Source organism: Melanotaenia boesemani, chromosome 22, assembly GCF_017639745.1.
Source record: "Melanotaenia boesemani isolate fMelBoe1 chromosome 22, fMelBoe1.pri, whole genome shotgun sequence".
NCBI classification, from domain to species: domain Eukaryota; kingdom Metazoa; phylum Chordata; class Actinopteri; order Atheriniformes; family Melanotaeniidae; genus Melanotaenia; species Melanotaenia boesemani.
Window position 1 is genome coordinate 21626911 of NC_055703.1, and position 23323 is coordinate 21650233.

The 23323-nt window shown below is 37.3% G+C and overlaps 3 protein-coding genes across 7 annotated transcripts in view; 2 read left to right on the forward strand and 1 right to left on the reverse strand.

Moving 5' to 3' along the window:
• Positions 1-3528, forward strand: part of LOC121633734 (kinesin-like protein KIF3C) — a 30437-nt gene extending 26909 nt beyond the window's left edge. The window contains exon 8 of the mRNA XM_041975937.1: positions 351-3528. Coding sequence (XP_041831871.1) covers positions 351-438 — 88 coding nt within the window. The 3' untranslated portion in view covers positions 439-3528. The remainder of the gene's footprint in view (positions 1-350) is intronic.
• Positions 3529-5949: 2421 nt separating this feature from the next.
• On the reverse strand, positions 5950-8604 carry LOC121633735 (toll-like receptor 5). The gene is made up of 2 exons (XM_041975938.1): positions 8444-8604; positions 5950-8167 (listed from the first exon to the last, which is right to left on the reverse strand). The coding sequence occupies exons 1-2, from the start codon at positions 8489-8491 to the stop codon at positions 6275-6277; spliced, it is 1941 nt and encodes a 646-aa protein (XP_041831872.1). The 5' UTR covers positions 8492-8604; the 3' UTR covers positions 5950-6274.
• A 2809-nt stretch (positions 8605-11413) lies between these two features.
• Positions 11414-23323, forward strand: part of dtnba (dystrobrevin, beta a) — a 33723-nt gene continuing 21813 nt past the window's right edge. For 2 of the 5 annotated variants that reach the window (XM_041975736.1, XM_041975739.1), the window contains exons 1-2: positions 11414-11669; positions 18315-18366. The gene's annotated coding sequence lies outside the window, so the exon portion shown is untranslated. Of the gene's footprint in view, positions 11670-14086; positions 14278-16242; positions 16322-18314; positions 18367-23323 lie in introns of those variants that run through there. The other 3 variants (XM_041975740.1, XM_041975737.1, XM_041975738.1) reach the window with 3 other exon arrangements.

Here is a 23323-nt window from a genome sequence, read left to right on the forward strand (position 1 = left end):
GACATCTGTTTATTATGTATATGTTTAACTAATGTAACTGTAAATGAGTCACACTTTAATTCTTAAATTAGGAAACCTGATGTTTCTGCTCAGCCTGCGACTGGCCAGCAGCCTGTCAGCAGTTTAGAGTCAATTCATTTCTAAATGGGATTATTCAGGATTAACCACACCCTCTCTCAGCCATCCTAATCTGATGGTTTAGTCCTCATTCTCTCATGTTCCTGTAATCCCAGTCATGCTGATAATCTTATTAATCTGGCTCAATATTGTGTATAGAAACAGATTTTACGTTTTAATCTTACTAACCTCATCCATCTTCTTTCTCCTTTTTTTTTTTTATCTCTCTGCAGGTGTCAGACCCCAAAAACCATCACTTCCTCCTCTTCAAATAATTCCTTGGTGGCGTGTGTCACTGCCACCCCCACAGCAGCACAGTAAAGCTTTAGTGGAGATAGCTTTTTTCTATTATTGTTTATTGTATTCCTTCACGTCCTCTTTCTTTTTGGTCAATGATCCTCTCAAAGACTTTTATATAAAGCCTAAATCTGGGACACAAACACACACCAACCACCTCTGCTGACTCTGAGAAGTCATCGATTACATGGAAACGATCTTCTGACAGGAAACTAAAGGACCTGACCAACCTCAGAAACTCTATAGAGCATCATTTCCTCCTCTTCCTTGAATTGAAAGACCTATTTGACCTCCTCATTTTTCTCTCCTGCATGATTGAGAGCGAGAGCTTTGGATTATCCTTTTAAAAGACTTTGTGTGTGTGTGTGAGTATGAACAAGTCAGTTTGTGTTTATAGTTGTGACCAGTGCAGATCTTAAAGCTCACAAATTGCTCTGTAAGATATCTGTGTAAATATTTCATGCAGTCAGGGTTTTCTGTGACAGGGTTGGTCTGTTTTATGTGTAAAAGCAGGACTTTGGAGTCAGTGAGTTCACCTCTATGTTGACGTTTGAAATGAGCACTGTAAGAAAAAAGTATACAATAATGTTTGCTGTTGTTGGTCAGATGAGGTACTTTGAAACCTGAATGATGACCTGTTGTCTCCTGTCATTCCTCTGTCGTTCCACAGTGTCAGAAATGTCTTTAAATAATCTCATTAAAATGGAGAATGTGAGGCATGTCACACTTCAAAGATTAGGATTTTTTATTCATGCTGCGTGAAGTAGAAACATGACAAGAATAGATTAATTAAGTTTGGGAAAAACTTAAGTTTAAGAGTCTTGAATGCATTAATTAATTGTTAAATGTGAATATTTGTACGTTACGTAAAAGAGGTTTGCAGTCTGAGTAAAGTTTTTTGACTGTTGGTCAGAGATGAACAAAGATATTATTTCCGTGTCATTAAATTTAACAGCCTCAGAAATAAAGACAATTATTAAATATATTATCTAATATCTTGACAATGAAAATAATCTCTACTTGAGATCTCACAGTACTTTTATGATAGATTAATACCATGACATATCATGTGAATTTTCTGTATTAACACCTTAAGCTCTCAGTTATATTTGACTTAACATTCCTAAATTCCTCAAATCTGTGGTGCCCTATCTCAGCATAAAAAAGTAGAGACATGAAATCAAGAACCTTGGACTGCTGTTATAAACTGTTTGCTGCCCTTTTCCCCAAAGATATTTATTAAAAAAATATCTGGTTTATTGGTTGACCTCATTTAAAATGTGATAATATCCCAACATGACTGAAAAAGAGAAGTTTAAAAGCATTAATCCAGATCTAAAAGGGAGTCACATAATGCCGTAGATTGAAGACAATGGATTTTCATGTCCTCCTCATTGTTAAAAAAAATAAAATCAGCAAAAGAATATTTAGTGCCACCTTAAAATGTAGATCATTAATTAAATTATAAACTAAGCATCAGTGATGTAAATACCTTCCTACCAAAGAACTTCTCAGCTCACTTTCTGCAGAGTTCGATTCAAATTTCATTATCATAGAAATAACCTTCTGGGCAGCCTCTTTGGTCAATGTTCCTCATTAGGCAACTAAAAGCCGACACAGTCTGATCCTGGTTGTGTCCAAACCAATAAGCTCAAAACAAAACAGAAGCCTTTTACAAGACAAAGACCACAAAGACTGGTTCATTTATTAATTTGATCATTTTCTGTATAGCGTCTGCAAAATTAAACAATAACTGAAAGCATCACTGTGAAATGGGATGAAAACATGATCCATTTTTATTGTAGTACACAGGTTTGTTTAGACAGCGGTGAGGTGTGTACAGTTTAGTGTCACAGGGTTCTTCACTTCCTGGAGGTTAAAGGGGGCAAACGGTCGGGGTGGCGATGCTGACTAATCATCACTGTATTATTAATGCAACAGATCCAGTTGCAGCTCAACCCCCCTCTCACTGAGTATAGACAGAATTTAATCAGTGTGAAAGAGCAGCATGTATTACCAAAGTGCAGCTGATCTGTTACAGACATGAACTAACGATGCAACTTTCACAACAATATTTGAGACTGTGGCAAAAATCTTTGGGGAAAAACTATCTTGCATTATTCTGACAACACAGCAGAGGCTCAGTCTGTGTGAGGTTGCAGATACTTATCTCCATGAAGCATTTATATGTCAGCAACCCTTAGAAAAGAAATTATTTGAAATGGTTTAAAAAGTGTTCTTTCCATGTTGTTTCTAGTGTGTTTGTGTCACTCTGTCTGGATTTTACATGTTAAATCATATGTGGGTACATAATTGACCCAGTTTGTTAAGAGAAAAAAAAGTCTTGAAACGCTCTGAGGTGTCATCCAAATTTTTATATTTGTGTAAAAACATATGCAAATAGACCTTTAATTTATGGAAACCTGTGAAAAATCTTTGTTGTATGTTAAACACTGTAATAGTAGAAGATAATGTGCATATTAGGAGACATTTGAGGGTGACAAGATAGGAAGAACTAATAAAAATCAAGGAAAACAGCAGACAAAATCTTATTTACAGTGGGGGTAAATGGCTCATTTAAATGTTTATTTTACTTTTTGATTAACCTTCTTGTGTCATATTGTTCCAACATATCTTTACATGATTATCTAAATTTAAGGGCAGGCAGTAATGCAAGCAGGAATGTGACTCTGCTGCATAATTAAAGATTTATGGCTAAATGAGCTTTATATTTAAGCAGCAAGAAAATCTGTTAATTTACTAAGCATTAGGCTATATCAGAATCACCCACATCTGTGTTAAGATTGTAAAATATTGTACAAATGTGTGTGTGAGGGCTGTGGGGGTTGGGGAAGGAGAGGGAATGCTGCTGGAAAGGGGGGATGGACAAATGTAGGGATCCAAAGACAATCAGGAAGTGAGGAGTAACTGTGGAGGAGGTGGGTACTGAGCTTGTTTCCATAGTAACCTGCCAGGAGAGGGTGTTGAATGGGGTTGATGGAGGGTTTGTGTGTCAATATGTAGTGTATGACATGGTGGGCCAGTCAGGCTGAGTGCACGTCTGGCTTGAAAACAAAAAGAAAAAAAAAAATCCAATAAATATACTGTAACAGCTTCCTGATTATCAATCATGTTTTATTCCCCCTTATCAATAAATGAGAAACATTTTTTTGGTTTTGCTTTTATGCATAAAATGTGTGCATGAGCAAGCAAAACCATTGAATTACACTTCATCTATGAGGATCCTATTAGCATCAATACAAGGGTATTCTGTGTAATGTTACACCACAGCACATATCAGCTTATAACTACAGAATCCTACCAAAACATGCATGTTTACCCAGCTCCAATATTTGTTTTCCTAAGTTAAAATCGGTAGATTCTGGATTAAATAATGTCATCAAACTCATGAGAGGAAGACTGATCAGGAACACTTGAAAAGGCAAGGAGAAGAGAGCTAATACAACCAATATTTTTTCAAGAATCCTGATTTAAATGTATTTTAAACATATTGGGTCTTTAGCAAGGTTAAAACAGAAAAGAGGGGTCCTAGATACCCTTCATAGCTGATGAACAGCAGTGGCAAAAACTACATTAAAAAGCAAAATCATACACACTGTGATTTTGGGATATTTCCAACTGAAAATAAATAAATAAAAAGGCATCTTACTTAAGGTCCCCAGACCAGGAAATGTGTCATTCAGTGGGCTATTCAGATTTGCAGGGTACATGTACATTAATTTACAAGGTTGTCCAGCCTCTTCTCTTTGTCTCTATGACTAACTTTGGCAAATATTCTGTAATTTTCCTGACAAATATTTAGCTAAAATTAAATTGTGGTTTCAAAACTGAATGCATTTCTCAATTTCCTTGTATTACCTACTGTTGAAAAATGCAAAAGATGATGAAATGTGAGCATATTTTCCTGCTCATAATCTTTAATTATTATATATTTTTAATCATTCTAAATTTAGTTTGCCTCAGGTCTGCTCATCCCAAGGAAGAGTGAAACAAACGGTGGAAGTCTTAAAAATGGTGGCTGTGACTTTATTATTCCAATGAATGTTGCATTCACTGACAGTGAATTATTGTCCAGCTACTGATTTATATACATCATCAATTTAGAGATATCAGATAATCAGGTCAAAGAATGACTTATGGGTAATTCATCCACACGCACACAGGTCCATAAACTGGCTCATGCAAACTGAGTCAGATGGCTCACGGGGATAATGGAGGTCTCCTCTTCATCCGCTGCCTATCATCATTTAATATTTTATGGGCATGAAGCTTCTTCATTAGCACAACAACTCTCTGTTACAACTGGATGATGAGCACTAATATAATTTAGTTATTCTTAATGGAAGTAAAGCAATAAACTGAAGTTTTTAATCCAGACTCAGGCATTAAACTCCTATCAGATATTTTCTTAAACCCCTCAGTGTCACTGAACTGATCGTTTGCTTTCCATTCCTTACTGTCCCACGCTGGTCAGAGCTGTTTACTTACTTTACTGTAGGGATTCATGGATTTGTCACTTTAACCAGCTGATTGTAGGTTTCTTCTTATTGTAAATTATTTACCTAAATGCTGCATTACTGCAAACAAATCCCAGCTTTTAAAGAGATGTTACTATTGTTTTACATGCTGCAGCAAGATGTAAAGTAGAGCAGCATGGAGGTCATTAATTATTGGCTGAGATGAGGCTGCCCCCTGCTGGAAAATAAAGAAAATAGCTGCTGAGATGGGATTTCTGTGCTTCTTTTTTAATCTTTTATCACTATAAAGAAGAAAAATTCTTTGAAATTCCCATTAAGGTGTAAATTGATTTTAGACGGCCAAACACATGCAAAATATAACTTTACACCATATACAGATGCTGTTTTTAATTGTACTAATGAACACTGTGTGGTTTGTCTGATGCTGTTAAATGAAATTCAATCTTTAATAAATATTTCACTCCCATCTACTTAATATTTTTCCCTCTCTTCTTCGTTTTTTTTTTTTTTTTTTTTTTTTTTTTTTGCATAAGTTAAATATCTTCTCAGTCTGTCATCAATTGAGGCGGATAAAACTGATTCAGGCTGCACTATTGGTGATGTATTCTCTAACAAATCTCCACTGTCAGATGAACTACTTTCGAATCTTATTCCGCCTTCCTGTGCTAAATTATGGATGATTGCTTGTCTGCTGCTGCAGCAAAAACTCAATGTGGTGAAGAGATGAGTCTTCAAAACCATGTAACACAATAGGAGAGTGTTTCAGACTTTGACCTCTGTGATGACCGCCTTTTAGTCCCATAAAACTGAAGCCATGTTCTGCTTCTTTATTAGCACCTGATCAATCAGAGTGAATGGCTTTGGAGGACCACTTCCTGCTGATAAGTGAACTCACTTACTCATCACATTCCCAATTTGAGCCTATGTCTCTTCACTCATCTTGCTGGATTTCTGTCATAGTTTCAGGACCCTCATTTTTCATTTCTTCATAGGAGTACAAGTTAGCAAGAGTACGAGTAATAAAGAGTTCATGTAATGTGAGAAAATGACACCCTCTTCTGTGCTTTTATTCTAACCCTAATCATTTTGGCATGGTAACAATGCAAAATGACAGCCAAATTTGAAAATGTGTATACATGACACCAGAACCAGCCCAAGTTATAAGCAAACTAAGTGGCAACTTACTACCTAAGCGTACTTAACGTGTGTAAGGCATTACCACAGGTAATGTATAAACAAAGTTACCACAAAAAATATACATTTCATTTAAATATTGGATAGTAAATGAGGATACAATATCACTGCACTACTTTAACTAACTTTAACATGCTACTCGTCAATGTCTTCAACAAAATAAAACTCTACATACAGCAGCTCTCATTGTGTTTTATCTGAGCAATGTAATCTAGGATTGGTACCTTAAAAAAACCCAAGGGATATTCACACCTAAGCTCCTTAACAGGACTCAAGAACGTCACATTGGTCTGCTTCAACCAAGTCAGGAAGCTATGTAGATCAGCACTGCAGTGGAATCTGTTCATCGAGAGGTCAACAGAGCTGAGCGAACGGAAAGCAGCAGGATCTGGGAAGACTATGAAGTTATTTGCGAGGTTGAGGGATTTCAGACTTTTGGGTAATACATCAGACTGGAGATAAGTCAGGGCATTGGATGAGAGGTCCATCTGCACCACTGAAGTTAGGCCCTTAAAGATGCCTTGAGGAAGAGACTGCAGTGAGTTGGAACTCAAATTGAGAATGGTCACATTTCCAAAGTTGTCAAACAGATCCAAGCATTTGCCTTGAGCCCAAATAGACTGCAGGGAGCTGCTGTGAAGATCCAGAAGTTTGAGATCATTAGGGCCAATTTGCATACCCGCCGTGCACCAGTTAATTGTATTTCCACCAAAAAAGAGAAACTCAAGGTGCTTCAGCTTGTTCACAAAGGTGTAAACATCCTCCAGGTTTGTTAATCTGTTGCCTTGAATGTTCAGATATGTGATGTTACCGGCAAGCTGAGTGACACTGTTCACTGAAGAGGATGTCAGCTTATTGTCTTCCAGCATGAGATAATCTAAACTTGGTAAAAATGCAGGAAAACCTAAATCCTGGAGAGAGTTTCCTGTAAGATTTAAATGTTTCAGGTTGAGAAGTCCACTAAATGAGTTATAACCCAAAACACCAATGTGATTGTGAGACAAATCTAACACTTGTAGGTTTGTCAGAGAGGCAAATGTGTAAGAAAAGATTTCCCCAAGCAGGTTGTGTGACAGGTTGAGCATTTTTAAACTACCCTGAAGGCCTTCAAAGGCTTTTGTGCGTATCTTATTCACTTTGTTGTGGGAAAGATCAATGACCTGAACTTCTTTCAGAGAACTAAAAATCCCCTGTTGCAATGCAAATATTCTGTTTTTAGAGAGATCCAAAGAGAGGAGTAAGCTGTTCTTCAAACCTTCAAATGTGCTGTAATCCGGATCAGGGAGGTTATCAAATGAAAATCCTTTTCCTATATGCCCTGAGAGAATAAGATGAGAGAGCTTTGTCCCCTCAATAGAGCTGAAAAACTGTTTTAAATTACCCACACTCATCCCACTGCTGGACAAGTCAAGTGTCTCAAAGGACATTCCCCTGAAAGGATTCCCACATTGCTGCCAGTCAAAATTCTTATTTGTCATTGTTTTAAGGTGAACACTATTTAGGTTGAAGACTTTGAAGTGCTTTCCTTTAAAACCAACAAGATCAGACTCACAAATTTTGTCAATATTGTTCAACTTGAGATTCAAGTCTGTCAAATTTGCCATATTTGCAAAGAACATTGAAGGCTGAAGTCTCCTTATCCGGTTACCAAAGAGGTCCAGAGTCTGCAGAGATGAAAGTGGCTCCAGATAAGTGTCATTCAGTACTGACTCGTTAAGTGAGCAGTAATATAGGGTGAGAACCTGCAAACTGGACAGTCCTGCAAAGGCCAGCGGCTCCAGCTGAAGGCCTCCGTTAAAGCCGAGATTCAGCCTCCTCAGATGTTTCTGTCTGCTGAAGGCATTGTTCCTGATCACAAGTGAACCTCTCTGTCCCTCAAGGTTCAACACCTGCAGCTCCGGGAGGCCTGACAGGGAGGTAGCATTGAGCTCACTGATGCGGTTCATCTCCAGGGACAAGTAGGTGATGTTGGGAGGCAGTGGAGGAACCCAGAGGAGGTTCTGGAAACCACAGTGAGCTACTGAGCTTGCTATGAAGCATGACGTGACACAACCAGGTGCCTGCAAGTGGACATTTGAAAATCATTTAAATGAAACTGAGGGAGAAAAGACATATATATGAATCTTAAAAATAAATGTAATGATTAATACATGCTAGCAAGCAGCTCTGAATCAGATATAAACCTTCGAGGGAAAGCTGCTTTCTCAGGTATATGAAAAACATTCTAATTCTGGTACATGAAGGTAAAGTTGGAGCATTATCCTTGTTAAATAAATGATTGAATTTGTGTACTAGAAATTATTTTTCATGCCAAATGTCAATAACAATTTACATACCTGTAAGAAAACACAGATGGTAACCATTTGAAGGCTAAGCGTCCACATCTTCTTAACCCTTTGACAATACCCACTTTAAATTTTCTTCTTTAATTCAATAGACTTTGTAGATTCAGTTGTCTCTGCATAGCAGCACTCTCCGTTTTGCAGAAATCTCTGGAAGCAGCTTTTTTTATCAGGGATTGTTTACGTCAGTGTTTGTGGGATTTGCCCGTTTTTAGAGTCCATGTTTACAAGAGATAGGAAAGTACATGATGTGTTTGCAGTCCTTTTTGTTTCTGTCATGTAACACTGAGGTTAGGCTGTCACACTATGTTGCACAACTGGCTGCTTAAAAATATATATGCAGTGTTGCCAGGTGTGTCTGGTGTAAGTAAAATTTTCATTATTTCACTGAACCGTGTATTTTAAAAAACTGCTAAATACAATTTTTTGCTTTTTTGGATAATCTCCAATGCCTCTGGATCATGTAAAATGTACATGTGTTTGTTTGATAGTAAAACCATTGAAGTACAGCATAATCAGTGAGTATTTGTTCTAGCTTGAGGTATAATTGTATATTTTTTCTGGAAACAGTGAAGAATCATGTTAATGTTACAAAATGGAAACAAAAAACTTATTTGTGACCTGTAAAAAAAAGAGATTTTTCTTCTTTAAAATTGCTTATTATACAATATAAGCACTGTATAAGTAAGACTATCATTCATGTGGTTACAAATCATATCTAACTTTAACAACAAATGTTATATATGTTTGCATTACTGTCATTTTTGTGTCCATGTTAAGGTAGGAAATCCTGCAGAAATTTGGCCTGGAAGGGACTCAGCAGGAAGTCCAGGTATAATTTCTTTTATATTATTTCAGTGCTTTTATATAAATTCTGTTTCATTATGGAAGCTTTATAAAATGTAAATAGGATTTGCAGAGTATAGACTCAAATAATCATTTGAATACAAGCAGAAGCATTTTCACCAAACAGTAAATGAGGAGCTTTTAACACAGTGAAAGCTTCCAGTGTGAGAAGGAGAGGCTGCTGAAGTGAGTAAAATTACTATTTAATTTCAATGAGCAAGCTAATTAATCTTTGAATTAAGCAGCCAACAACATATGATCAAAGTTTAATTTTCATCGTGATGCACTCTAATCTAATTGAACATTCCCGTGACAATGAGATGTGTTTGTGTGTGTGTGTGTGTGCATGTAGTTTAGTCACACAGGACTGGTGAATTTCACAGGCTCTGAAGAATTAAGGATTGTCAAATACAATACAGAGTGGAAGAGTTCCTGAGTCCTTACACTTTCTCCTGGTGAAAACTAAAAGTGGCTCTTAACACATTAGAAAACATTACAGAAACGCAGAAATCTGAAGGCCAGGTGATATTGCAGCTTAGCGCTTCTGCTTATTTTTGCTTCTGCTTTGTCTAACTATCAAAGCTGAGCTCAATATGAATAGAAACTGGGAAACATCTTGAAAAGTGTCATTTTATTTTGGTATATTTGCTTAAAAAATTTTTATCAATAAAGCACTTGATACTGCAGCTCTATACATAATGAACAGTGAAAAAAATTGAAAAACTTAAATTATACTATATGAATAATAGCAACAGGCTGAGTGCAGATCCACACTGCCGCTGCAAAGACCCCCACTCCCATTTATCTATGTATTTATTTATCTTTTGTATTACATGCATTTAATAGAACTCACAAGTTGGGAACAGATTGGGGAAGGGGAGGTGAGGTTTCTTATTGTTTTCTTCTCCAGGAATGCTTCAACATGTAAACAAGGGGAGGAAATTGGGGTTTCGTCCAGCAGCCATCTGACTAGGGGATGATCACTCAACTTCCTGAGCTTCGCCTCCAGTTCTAAAGGTTTGTAATGCTCAGAAATCATATTGTTAGAGCTTTTTTTTTTTAGATAACTTGTTTATTTTGCCATCCATCTGAGTAAAGATGCTGCATACATGCTCAGCATACTCGAATAGCACATATGTGCTTCAATGTTTGCAGCAAGTTGTTGATTATCTTCTTTAAGTCTGTGGTGTAAAATGCAGTTTTCTACATAAGTCATCAATGATGGGAACTGCGACCAAGCACCTGGAGCTGATTGTAGAGAGAATATTGCAAAAATTCAACATAATAGCCAACACTGCACATCCTGCATGTATATGATGAAGCAGACTCAGACTGGCCCAGGCATGAGGCATGATAACTGTTTATGCTTTACAGTTTCTGTCCCAGGCTTTAGCCCAGAAATAACAAAATATGCAAATATAGAAAAGAAGAAACTGGTAGCAATAGATAATAACCAGGGGATATTATGCATCTTTTTGCAAAAACAGTCCTCTGTACAGCACTGTCCAGTTCCCTGATTAACGTGTAACTATTGCTCCCAACTAAAATGTTTCTTATTTGCTTTGGTCTATGAGATAGTATGTCAACCAGACAAAGCCCAAAACTATCAAGCTGAAAGTAGCCAAATCATCATCTAATGTAACAGTGTTGGTTAAAAAAAAATCTGTTCCCCTCCTGTGGATACTGAGATAAAGGAGAGTAATGTAGTTGACTGCCCAATATGAGCTAACACCATCTAACCTGATTTAACTGTGTGCGTAAATAAGTGTGTAGCAGGCCACCCTTAAAATCTGACTCTTTTTCTCCCAACTAATCAGCAAATTTACAAATTACCTAATATTTCAAGTAGATCTTCAAAAAATAACTCCATTATACATTAGTGGGGGTATTTGGGGGCCCAATAGCAAATATTTGCCCTGGTAATTCCGGCCATGCTGATGGTTGTACCGTTGAACCATTTACTTTGATTATTAGGTGAAGTTATCCCCGTCTCTTGGACGTTTCTGTTTAAAATATTGATACATAAAACCATGAAGTGGGCATGTTTTGTGTCAGCAGCTATGCCAAAGGGGAGGGAGCAGGACGGACTAGAGAGGAGTGACTTTCTTTCAAAATAGTTCACTTCATCACAGCAGCAGCAGCAACCGGTGCCGAGGCAGCGGCGGGCGGGTGTGGAGCGTGTTAAAAATGGCTCGTTGCGGAAATATATAACGGGACCGGGGGGACTAAATTATCTGAGGAGGGGAGGAGGTCATAAAACACGGCAAAAAGGGAAAAGAAGGGGGAGTGAAGACCCTCGGTTATAAGTAAAGTCAGTGCCACACGTTTCAGTGTTGATGTATTTGGCCACGAATACCTGCCGAAAATAGTCCCGGTGAGTAGAGCTCGTCTCACATAACTTGTTGTAGGCGTAGAACATGGTTTTATAAGTGTAAGTTAAGGTGTTAATTGTGTAAAACTTAATTTAAACGCTTAAATTAACTAGAGTTTAGCAGTCAAATGTTTCATGAAACACATTCAGTTTGGGGAACAAGGTGAACAGGGAGTTAAACTTTTCTGCAATATGGCCGCTCAGATGTCACAAAGCTTCCCCGAAGTTGGCTGAAAATAAAAAAATAGCTTTGACGCTTATCTTTTCTTTTAATAATAGCAGCGTAATATATAACCCGTTAGATAAAAAATGTATATAAACTGGGCAAATGCGGTGTCTTTCTCTGTCTTCTGTAGGCTAGTAGACCAGATCCAAGTCAAGCCCACTTTTAAAAATCAAAACTACTATTGGTGTCCGCGTTTTGTGGGAGGAACGTTTGTCCATTCAAAAATCTGGAAATTTGTATGTTAGATGCCTAATTGCCAGGCATACACGTCTTGTTTAGCATGAATAAATGCTTTCCTAAATTCCTAAGTGTTTAAATTGACATTCGGCTTATCATTATAAGGATATGATAAAAGAACCGTGAACAACACACTGTCTATAGATATAGCCACAAGATGAATGAAAACAGATGTTAGAATGACCATCAGGGTTAATAAATGTATTAATCTGAAAAGAAATAGCTTATTAAAGCATGATAAGTGTTTATGTAACATTTAAGATAGAATTTTATGCGTTGTAAGGTCAGAGATGGGCTTACCTCTCCTCAATCCAATTATGAATGAGGGAATATGATAATAACCTATTTATTCTTTCAGTCTTTATTGTTATCAGAAAATATTTATGCATTAATCTATAATAATCTTTTTGGATTACTTGTTTTGTCCTGTCAGCAACTATGTGCCTTCTCTAGTTTACAATTTGATATAAAAAGCATCTAATTGTTTAATTTAAGAGCTGTAAATCAGAGCATACTTGTCAGTTTTTATCATGAAAGAAGACTACTTCAAAATAAAGATGGATAAGCTTTCTGTTAAGCTGCTACAGTATGAGACATTTAAAATTTATGTATGTATAGATGAAACATTTATAGGACTGATAAACAAAGAAGACTATATTCTGTGCCTTATTGAAAGTAAAAATTACCGTCTTATTTCATTCCTACAAGTCAGATAACTCAGATTTTTTTGTTTTAGTAGAAGATGAATGATCAAAATTATTAAGTCATCAATATTAGCTGTAACATCGATATGGTTGGATGAAAAAAAGAACAAATCCAGGCTGTTTGCAGACTTTACTAAACTCTTTTTTTCTGTGAGAATAGCTAAAATAAGAATGAAGTGAAAGGAGGAGATTGCAAGAAATGATAAGCTCAGTCATGTGTAGGCAACATTTTTTTGGACTCATAGTGTGTACTGTATTTGAGTAATGGGTGATCTGTTTACACTTGAAGGGGGGTGAAATGAAAGGGGAACAAGAATTAGCCATTCAGCTTTCCCTGGCATCCGTCACCCTTCACATAATAACCAGGTTTACCTGCAGGTAATTCTTTGTAGTGTCTTTTCACCAGCCTCTGCTTCCATAAATTTAACTTCAGTGTTTGCATATGGAAAGACTTTAGTTGTTGTTGATTTACAGTAGTGCTGAGCTGCAACTGTCTTCACTGTGGGTGGGAAGATAATAGCAGTGAGGATGAAACCTATGATTACTCTGGTTTCTGTAATTTCCCAGTAATCCAATTATAGGGAAATTAAAGCATTTTTCATTTTGAATTAAGAAGTACTTTGATGTAGGATTTCACAGGAACCTCAGAGGTCTTTTACTGTTTCTGACTTGATGCACAGGTAGCTTGTAGGAGAGGCTTGTTTCCAGCATATAATTGCAATTTTCTCCATTGCTTGGGAGTATATTTGGATAGCAGCTTGTTTTGAATTCCTATAAAGGTTACTCCGAGGTCATTGACACTGCAGTGTGTTTGTCTAGCAAGTCAGGTCTGTTCATTGATTCACTGTCCAGCTTAGTGTCTGAATTTTCAGGAATCAAGTACAGATACCGGTAGGCCTCTACTTGGAGCAGATACGAATCAGGTTAGGTCTGAGGTTTAGACGATGCTTAAAAGTTTAAGGTTTCTTTTCCATCTTTTCAATGATTAAACTTTAACTCACAAACAGTGAACATTTTCTATGTCAGCACACAAAGATGCACTCAGAGCTGCAGCTTTTGTTTAACCAAATGAGCGTTATTACACTTGAATACACTCTGGTTTCTTCACAGCTTGAGATGTAACTTTCACTTCCTTTCTCTTGTACTGTGTTTCTGTATTGCACGTTCATCCTGTTGTTTTCACCCTCTGTTTCTCACTCTTTGCTTGCTTCCGGAAACTTCAATGCATCTTAATCTCTAATTCATCTTGATTACTTAGCCTCTGCAGCACTTTGTCTCTCTGACGATACAGTAGCATTAAAAAACTATGTAACAAGCCAAATATTCAGTTCTAGACTTCAATTTGGACTTCGTGCATAGCATGATGTCTTCACTGGAAACAGCAATGTACTGAACAACGCAAGGACCTTTGTTTGTGTGGGCGTGTTGCTTCAAGTGTAGCAAGGTAATGAAATATGATCCATGAATGCATTTGAAGGTTGTTCAGGCACCCCATCAATTTAAAGTGGTTTAGATTTGACAGTACAGTCTGTGAAGTTGTTGCACTGCTTGAGTTTTAGGTTTTTTGCTAAAGTTACCAAATACATAGTGGAAATGCTATTAAGCTACTCAGAATATGAACTTGTAAGAATTTAGTTGGGGATTCATCCTATGCGTGAGCTTTCTTCCTCTCCCTTTGTGTATGTAGTTTGTTTTGACCAAATCTACATTCCTAGCTTAGATGAATTTTGTTAATATTGACCATCTTGGGTTTTTGGTGGAACTGACACAGATACTTTTGGGTTTGTTTCATTTTTGGGGGCCCTTTAAAGCTCTCTGCAAGAAATATCTGAACATGCCACTTCTACTCCAGCCCTCCAGACAGTCCTGGCATGCTAGCTGTCCAATTTAAAATGTGTAACCAGAGATATAGTGCTTCTGTTTTTACCTGCGTGGCGACAACCTTAGGGTCAGCCGGGTTGTCTCTTCGGCGGCTAAGGGGTCAGAGGTCAGGAGTGAAAGATTGGAGAAGCAGCAAGATTTTTCTTTTTGGCTTAATTGGCTTGTAGTTTGTAAAGTCAGTGGCATTTCTGTGACTAAAAAGAAGCTTAAAAAAATCAGAGATAGTCTAAGCTTCTTCAGTTCAACGTCATAATGTAAAGATTGTGTTTTAACCACAATTTTGTGCTTAAATATTTAGCGCATTTATTAATTAGTCATTTAATTGGGAATGAATAAGTTTTAATTTAATCTTTTTGAGTTTTAAAGCATCTATCAGATGAAAAATGAAGTGTTTAAGTTATATTTTGATTGACAAATAATATTTCACAATGTTCTAAATTTTTTGACTGCAGTATTTACAGTGCATATTATGAAAATCCGTTCAAGTTTATATCATCCCACACTTAGTAGACACATAATTTTGACAAATACAGACTATCATCAACATGCAAAGATGGTTTTTGGTCCCCAAAAACAAACTTTAAGGTAAATCTTGTTACAGTTTTCATAACTTCTGACTGTGATGCTTATTTTTGGACTTTAAAATCTGTAGGTTTTCGCTAACTGTGTTGTTTTTTATGTTATAATCACAATGTTCTTCTTTGTTTGGATGGCAGTGGAGGATGGCTATAAGGTAGTTGCAATGGTAATCTTGTTTACTGGACTCTTTACATTTCTGTGCATAAATATACCTGTGTTTGTGTTAACCTGGCCAAACATTACATCTAAGTACTGCTGCTTTACTAACATATACTTAGATGTTTCTGCAGCTACATATTAGAATAAATTCAAACCCGGTCCAACCATCATCATATCTTTGTGACAGTGGGTTAGAGCCAGTTTCGGGAAACAAAATGCAATTTTTGCTCTCAGTTAAACTTTTACTGCTTGTTGTTTAAATACAAAGTGACTGTTTATTTGGTCTCCATTATATCTAAAAAGTTTCAGGGCTCCTGAGGCTGAGCCAAACCACAGATAATGCAGCTGGACCCATAAATTGCAAGTCTCCCAATTTCCTGAAATCTAATCTTTTAAAAAATAAGTTAGAAAATTGCTGCAGTGCTTTGTGAGGGATTTGTGGGTCCAGCCAAGAAGCCTCAAAAAGCATGTGTGTTACAGTAAAGGGTCGTTTAGAGGATAAATAGAGTATTTCAGCAATGTCACTGTCTAAAGTTGCAGCACACAGTACTGTAAATGGCACACACACACACACACATGCACTGGTCAGGTCTTGTCAGTGCAGGCGATGAGAATTGTGGACAGCTGCGAGTGGTAATTTGGTCATGTGGCATGCATGTTGTGTGGTGTAGGTAGTAAACAGCCTCATACCCTTCTTTAGTGCCCTTCGTCTGCTAGACGTCCATTTCTGTTTCTGTGTCTTCATGTTGCTTCTTCTGTCCATTTGGATTGACTCTCAGAAAACCAGTCGAGTGTTGCTGATTCTTGGCTGCAGATTCAGGCCTGTTCTCGTTTGTTTTAAGCTGAGAGTAGCTGGTGTTTAAGGACAGGTGAGTGGATGTGAGAGAGAGTGATTCTTGTGGTAAGTCAGATGATGAGTGTTTGTTTTCGGGCCCATTTGTCTTGCTCAGGTGTGGGCCTGCAGTCGTAACTGCTGTTTTGATCTGGGATTGAGAAGAGTGTGTGTGTGGTAGGTGTTATTAAACAGGTGCTCTGGTTGGGTGGTCTGAAGGGATGAGGGACTTTTTATCATAATCATTTTACTACCGTCTGGGGAACTTTAACATGTATATAATAGCTGTATTGATTGTTTTGAAATAGTAAAAGGAACTTCCAAAGTGAAGTGGGGGTTTGGAGGACACTGGCTCAGGAAAGAAATAGATCAATGATATTTTATTGAAAGCAGAGAGTGTTTCTGTATTTTGTACCCAGACCAGCAGCTGGTTCCACAACAGAGGAGCCAGATAACAGAATGTTCTGCCTCCAATTTTACACCTAGAAACTCTAAACACTTCAGAGTTAGGGCAGTGCTATCTATGTGGTAACATTATCATGTAATTTCCCAGATCTGTTATGACCTATTTGCCTTGGTGTGCTCTGTTTTTTGTCTGTTTTATTTGCTTTAGTTTTCATTCTTATATGCTCATATTATTTTAGAATATTTTTAATTTTTATGTGGACTTTTGCTTTATAAACCAGTTTGAGGTAAATTAGTGTTTGAATCATTTATAGAGTTTGACTCTATATGATGCTAACTTTTAATACTTTTTGTAAGGGATGTTCCTAAAATGAGATTATTGCAAATATCCAACCTTGTATACTGGTTTCCTCCTTCCAGTACAGAGCAGGAAACCTGGTGTGAACTGGAAATCGTTGCATGACTCATACCATGCATTTGGGGAGACATTATACTCACAGTAGCCAAAACATTACTGAAAACTTGGTCATAGTGCTGTCACAAACCACTGTTAGTGTGATAGACAGGGACATATTTGACAGCTGAAAAGACAGTGACACGATGACACTTATCAGTGTTGAGATTATTAGCATGTGCGGCCATTGAGGTTAGTAACCAGATGTAAACACAACACATCCTCCTAGCCAATTTGCATATTACAAGATAGGAGACATGTGACAAGTTGAGTTTGCTGCTGTGTTTTACTGCAAGTTGTTACTACACTGACATTTCAACTATGTTTGGCAGCAGTGTGTAGTATTGTTTTTTGTGTAAGTCATACATGTGATCTTTGTCCTGATTGTGACACTTGCTGACAGGATGTTAAATGTTTAGCTTGTGTTCATTGCACTCACGCTCATCAGCTGAAACTTCATTAAAACTCACAAACAAGTGAACATGCAGGAACATCCCATGTTTTCTGTGATAAATATCACATGGATCGAGTTTAAATGATGTGGATAGCTTTAGCTTTTTGATGTTTTTTTCTTTAAAAGACCTTGCTACTTTGTACAGGAGCACTTAACAGTTTCTGTCATCTTTACCCCCCAAAATAGTCACCTTCTTTAGGGATTGTAATCTTTTGTGTTCATCTTTTACACAATGTATACTAAATTATTATCAAGAAGAATATATGTTTAAGAGACTGGTGGACCCAGAAATGTGCTTGGATGAAGTGTAACTGCTACACAAGTACAAATGTGCTTTCCTTACATACAGATCGTCCACTTTGAAAAAAATAAAGTATGTTTTGTCGTAGTTAGTGAGAAAAGGGCCTTAAAAACAAATACAAACCATGAAATAATTATTTGTTGAAATAAGGAAGTAGTATTTTTTTTCCTGTGTTTAGGGAGGGTTGTTTATCTAATCAGTAGCAGATGAAATGAAACCCAATGTGATTATCCCACTGAAGTTGTACCAACACATACATATGTGCTGCTCCAACATTTGTAAGAGTGTGTATCCTGTGGGTTGTGTTACTTTGTGTATGTATTACAATGTGTCCCCACGGAGCCTTTGCTGTTATTGTCTAAATGCTGAAAAGACTTCTCAAAGGCCTTTTTCTTCTTTTTCTGTCTCCTTTCCAGTCGTCCTTTATTGGAGTTCCTCTATCCTGTGTGCCCCCCCTGACACAGAGAGGTATGACCACACACATTCACCTTATCATATACACAACACCTATAAAGAGAGATGCAGAAACACTTCACATTAGTAAAAGTAAAGCATTTAGCTGTCTTTCTGAACTTTATCCTGAGCCAGAGTTTGGTGGAAAACAGGGAGGGTGCCCTCTAGGTTAAAGTGTTGATTTTATTCAGATCTGTGTGTGTCTTTTTTGTGTGTTTATTTCTGTACAGCTCAGCAAATGTCTGCCATAATAAAACACTATGGTGCAGCACATGCGTATATCACCACCCACACAAAGAGAAAAGCCACACATGCAGTCAGCAGAGCTCTAAACACTGTACTTCTTCACATCATGTCACTTTTCCGGTCTCTGCTCTGTACTTAACTTTCTATCCCCATACTCCTAAAGAAAAGAGAGAAACTCCTCTCATTGTCAGTTAACAGCCGGGTTAGCTTTACAGTTTCTGCTTAGCATATAAGTGTGTTCACTGCCCACGGTTCAGTAAGTCACGTATGTGCTCTAATCTTACAATTTTATATTAAAACAAAAATTTAGCACTTTATTGTGTTTTACTTGCATATTGTAGTTTTTCTATTGGCAATTGGATTGATTAACTTTAAGCTGTAAAATAATGTCTTTTCCTTTTTCTTTAAGAGATAAGTCATAATATTTATCACATTGAAATTATGTGGTTTTTGGCTTTAACGACCTTGACAGGTGTATGGTCACATGTATAAAAGCAGGATGGATTGAGTCATCTGACGAAGACTGCTACATCACAGCCACACACACTTAAGCTAACATGTCATTAGCGTAGATGTTCTTCATCTTTTCGTTCTTGTAAACCCACTGATGCTCCTCCTTGGCAATTCACACATGCCAAACAGAGGAAGCTCAGCCCAGCATCAGTGTGCGCCTACACACATCAAGCTAATGGTGGGGAATCAGCTGAGTGGTGAAGGTATTGTTCATTCTTTTTCCACAATTCCAGCTTATAGTGTACGTTGAAGCAGCTGGGAATGATCTATGAACTCTTGCACATGACACAGATGCAAAATGAAGGTGGATTCATCCTGGCTGAAAAGACATAAAAAGAGAGAAGGCCTAAGGAGACACTAAGCTGCTGTTTGCTCTGTTCTGTTTGAGATAAAAAAAAAAATGCTCAGAAAACAGAAAAAAACAGCATCTTCTTAAAAACATTCAAACACTTTTATTATTGTAAGCCAAAACATGGCTTATCCCTCTTAAGTCCATGGATGGGATGACAGGTGGCATTTTACACTGCTGGTGATGGATTGGGTGTAAGAGGGACACATCATTCCATCTGTATGTATGTAATAAGGACTATTACTAAAGTGTCCTTTAAAGATGGCTAACAATAATGTTTGCATGCTAAGTCCAGTATTCACTGCAGTATCTACATGTAAAGCAATGAGGGGGTGGACATTTTTAGAAACCACAAATAAGATTTAATTGTGATTCTTGGTGTCAGAAAAACAAGTCTTGATTCATTATTGTAATGTCTTGCCCTTATGCTGATAAATAGTATTTAAAAATTCAATTATTTGTGTTTCATAAAAATAATGACAGGACATATGACGGTAATAAGGTTTGAAAGATAAAAAGGATTGTATGCTGCAAGTTAAGTCCAGCATGTGTTTCCTGCTGAGCTTCTTGCTGCTTAGTGTCAGTGTAACAACAGAGTGAGAACTAACTTCTGCAGCTACTAACTCATGGGAAGTCAACTTTGAAAAATCTATTTTTAAACGTGTTTTGTACATTTGGCTAAGTTGTCATTATCAGTGTTTGTCTCCTCATCTTCACCCAGCAAACTGTTTATCATGGTGAAAGCAACGTGACAGCTGGTAGTCCAAAAATAGAATTTATAAGACGGGTACTGTGGCTCATTTCTCCTCCAAATCACCACTAAATGTATTACTTGTTTTTCATTGAACCAGATATGTAATTGAGCATAGAAGAGATGTTTTGGATTTGCAATCAAGCGCATGTTTGTTTATAACAACGTGCTAGCTACTGCACTTCTAATAAAGGCTAGGTTTATCAAGCAAGTCTGTTTGGTATGGCAGCTATATTATATTTGGATCAGTTTTCTGTGACTAGCCTTGACCCAGTAATTGGGAAACTGACTGCACAGCTGTTTCCAGCCCTCTGACATAGTTAGGAGGTAATTGTGGAAAGCGTAATTGTATCTATGGTGATTTAAAGAGTTAAAATAGGAAGCAAATCTCACTGGCCAAATGTTCCCACTTGTCAGCTCTACATAGACAGACAGACATGGACAGACAGACAGGGTGTAGTCATCACCAAGACCAGGCTGGAAATAACAACTTACACCATGGGAGTCCCAGTGAGGTAACTGGTAAGCCACTGAGACTTGTGAAAGCAGTCATAACTCTTTATATGGCTCATTTATGTGTCCACTAGAAAAAAGCTTCTCAAGGGAGTGATAAAACCTCTATTTAGTTTTATTTTAATTATATGAATTTATATAATCATCAAAACAGAAAAAAGTATCAAATGTTTTAAACAAGAAGAAGATGTAGGGGGAATAAACCCCAACAAAACAACAACAGAATAACTAGGCAGGTTATGTCTGGTCTGGATAGACGAGGATGGGTATCGCCTGAAAAGTACATGGAGGTAGAAAGAAAATACTAAGCTGATAATATGCAGTGTAGTGTAGCGCCGTGCCTCTTAATAATAATAATAATAATAATGTTCACTTAATTGGTCATTGCTCAAGCAAACTATCAGCACAGTCCTATATCTGTTTTAAGAGCATTTGAAGCACACTCCATTTGCTGTGGTCTTCATCCTATACAGTCTCACTACTGTGTAGCAGTAACACATGCAGGAAGTACAAATTCCACACACAAACATTATTTTTAACAGGAACTGTTTTAGTAAAAGTTTAATTTTCTTTTGGTTTCATTGGGTTGTACTGTTGCCTATAAAGACAAACAAGATTGTGGAGATCCTGCTATGCATCTTTTCTGTTTTTCAAACTCGCCATATGCGCAGCATGGGAAATGTCTTAAAAAACCCAGAGGTGCACAGCTGGCTGAAATAACATCAAAGTCCCTGGTGCACCTAGCATTGTGATGCTAACTTTGCCAAGCAGTTCCATTTCATAAATAGTACATTAGCATGGACTGCAACTAAGCAAGTGTCACAAACAGCATTTTTACATGGCTGATCATCATGCAAAATACCAATTAACAGAGTCAGGTTCTTACCATGCTACAGTGCCCTGCAGCATGCTGCAGGAGAACAGTGTGCATAACATTAAAAGTTAGTCTCTTTCAAAAACTTCAGCTTCTTATAAGTTTTCTATCTAGCAAGCAGGAGGACAAAAGTTCAGAACAAACCAAAACAAGCTCAGTCAGTGTTATTAGTAACTATATGAAGACCAACCAATGCGTTAAGAAAGGATGAGTCACCTGCCCTAGTTCCTCTTCCCTGCAAGGAGGGGTGATTTTAACTCAAGATGAGGACTCAAGATGGCCACAAGAGCAGTTCAACAGGAAGCTCCACCTTTAGACAATAATGAACTCACACTATCAAGATGCTAAAACAGGTTATTCTGCAGCCTGCAGTTGCATCTTGTAGTTGCGGTTTAGTTGCGGTCCTTAGAGATATCAGCTAATGCGCTGCAAGCTCATTTCTAATAAAAGTCAGCATTTATTCATTTCAGCTGCGAACCATTTGATGTTGTTATGAAAAGCAAAAATACGAAGTTTTAAACATCCCAAAGCCAGCATGCCTCCACCCTTGCAGAGTTTTTAGTTAATGGAGGGAACACCACAGACTTATTAAAGCATGTAAAAATGATTCAGATCTGTGAAGAGCTGCATATGAAATAGATTAACTAATGTTTAACTTAATTTAACAGACACTGAAATGTTGTCTTTGTTTTCTCTTCCTGGGTGTGACAGCTGGAATTTGTTAATAAAGATTAAAGTCAGGTTTAATCTGTCAAAGAAATCTTGAATCTGTCCCTTATCTTACATCTTTACAGCAATTATCTGATTTTTTTTTCCAACAGATGTAATAAATACATAATAAAAAGAAAAAAACCTTCCACATTACTTCCCACTAACTTTTATTGCACTGACTTGCTGTGACTCAGAGGAGTGTAAGTAATGCTGAGAAAGAGAGAGGAAAAAAACAGCTTTTGTGGTGATATTTGCAGGAAATTTCGTGTTTGATTACAGTTGTTGGCCTGGTGAACATTGGTGACATTTGTTGGGGGTTTTGTGTCAAAACTACTGTCCTGTAGGCGGATCAGATGTTTTTGAAAAATAAAAACCTTTTGACCAAGTGGTATCAACATCCTTGGTGTGTGAAAGAGAAATGGCAATTAAACAACTTCTTAAAGATGTAAGGAGACGTGTGAGAGTGAATGTGGTTCTGAGAAAGAAAGAGTGACTGAAAGGAGGAATCCGTCTTTTGTCTGGATGAAGCCTGAAGTCTCCTGGGAAGCTCTCAAATCCTCTCTGGAATGTGTGTGTGTGTTGCTGGTGGGGAATGGCTTGTCACCACATTTATACAAGGAATGCAAATATTTGTGTTTATGTGTGTGTGTTTCAGTGATGTAGTGTAGTATAACTGTTGCCATGGTGACATAGTATCCTCTGGCGTTCCCTTTCTTTGTGTCTTTAGGTCTTTTCTTTCTATTTTGTCTTCATCTTGGTTAAATTGTTCAGATGCCAGCCTACAGTCTAGATTTCATCAGCTGCTCTCATTAATGTGTTTATTTGTCGAGCACTTAACAAATCCTCCTGCGGCTCCTGATTCTGTCTCTGTTTTAGCCTGCCGTAAAAATAAACTTGCATAAATAGTTAAAGTATTTGTTGCATTTTCTGGTGATTGAGTCTGATGTGAGATGCGTATGAGTCAAACTCACTTAATTCTGAGATGCTCTTTAAAGAAAACTAGTAAAAAACAGTT

Bases quoted from the DNA above. Each gene is read 5' to 3' on its own strand.
- LOC121633735 (XM_041975938.1), bottom strand. From the start codon at position 8,491: ATGTGGACGCTTAGCCTTCAAATGGTTACCATCTGTGTTTTCTTACAG. The intron at 8,168-8,443 runs GTATGTAAATTG...GTCCACTTGCAG, and splicing joins CCATCTGTGTTTTCTTACAG to GCACCTGGTTGTGTCACGTC.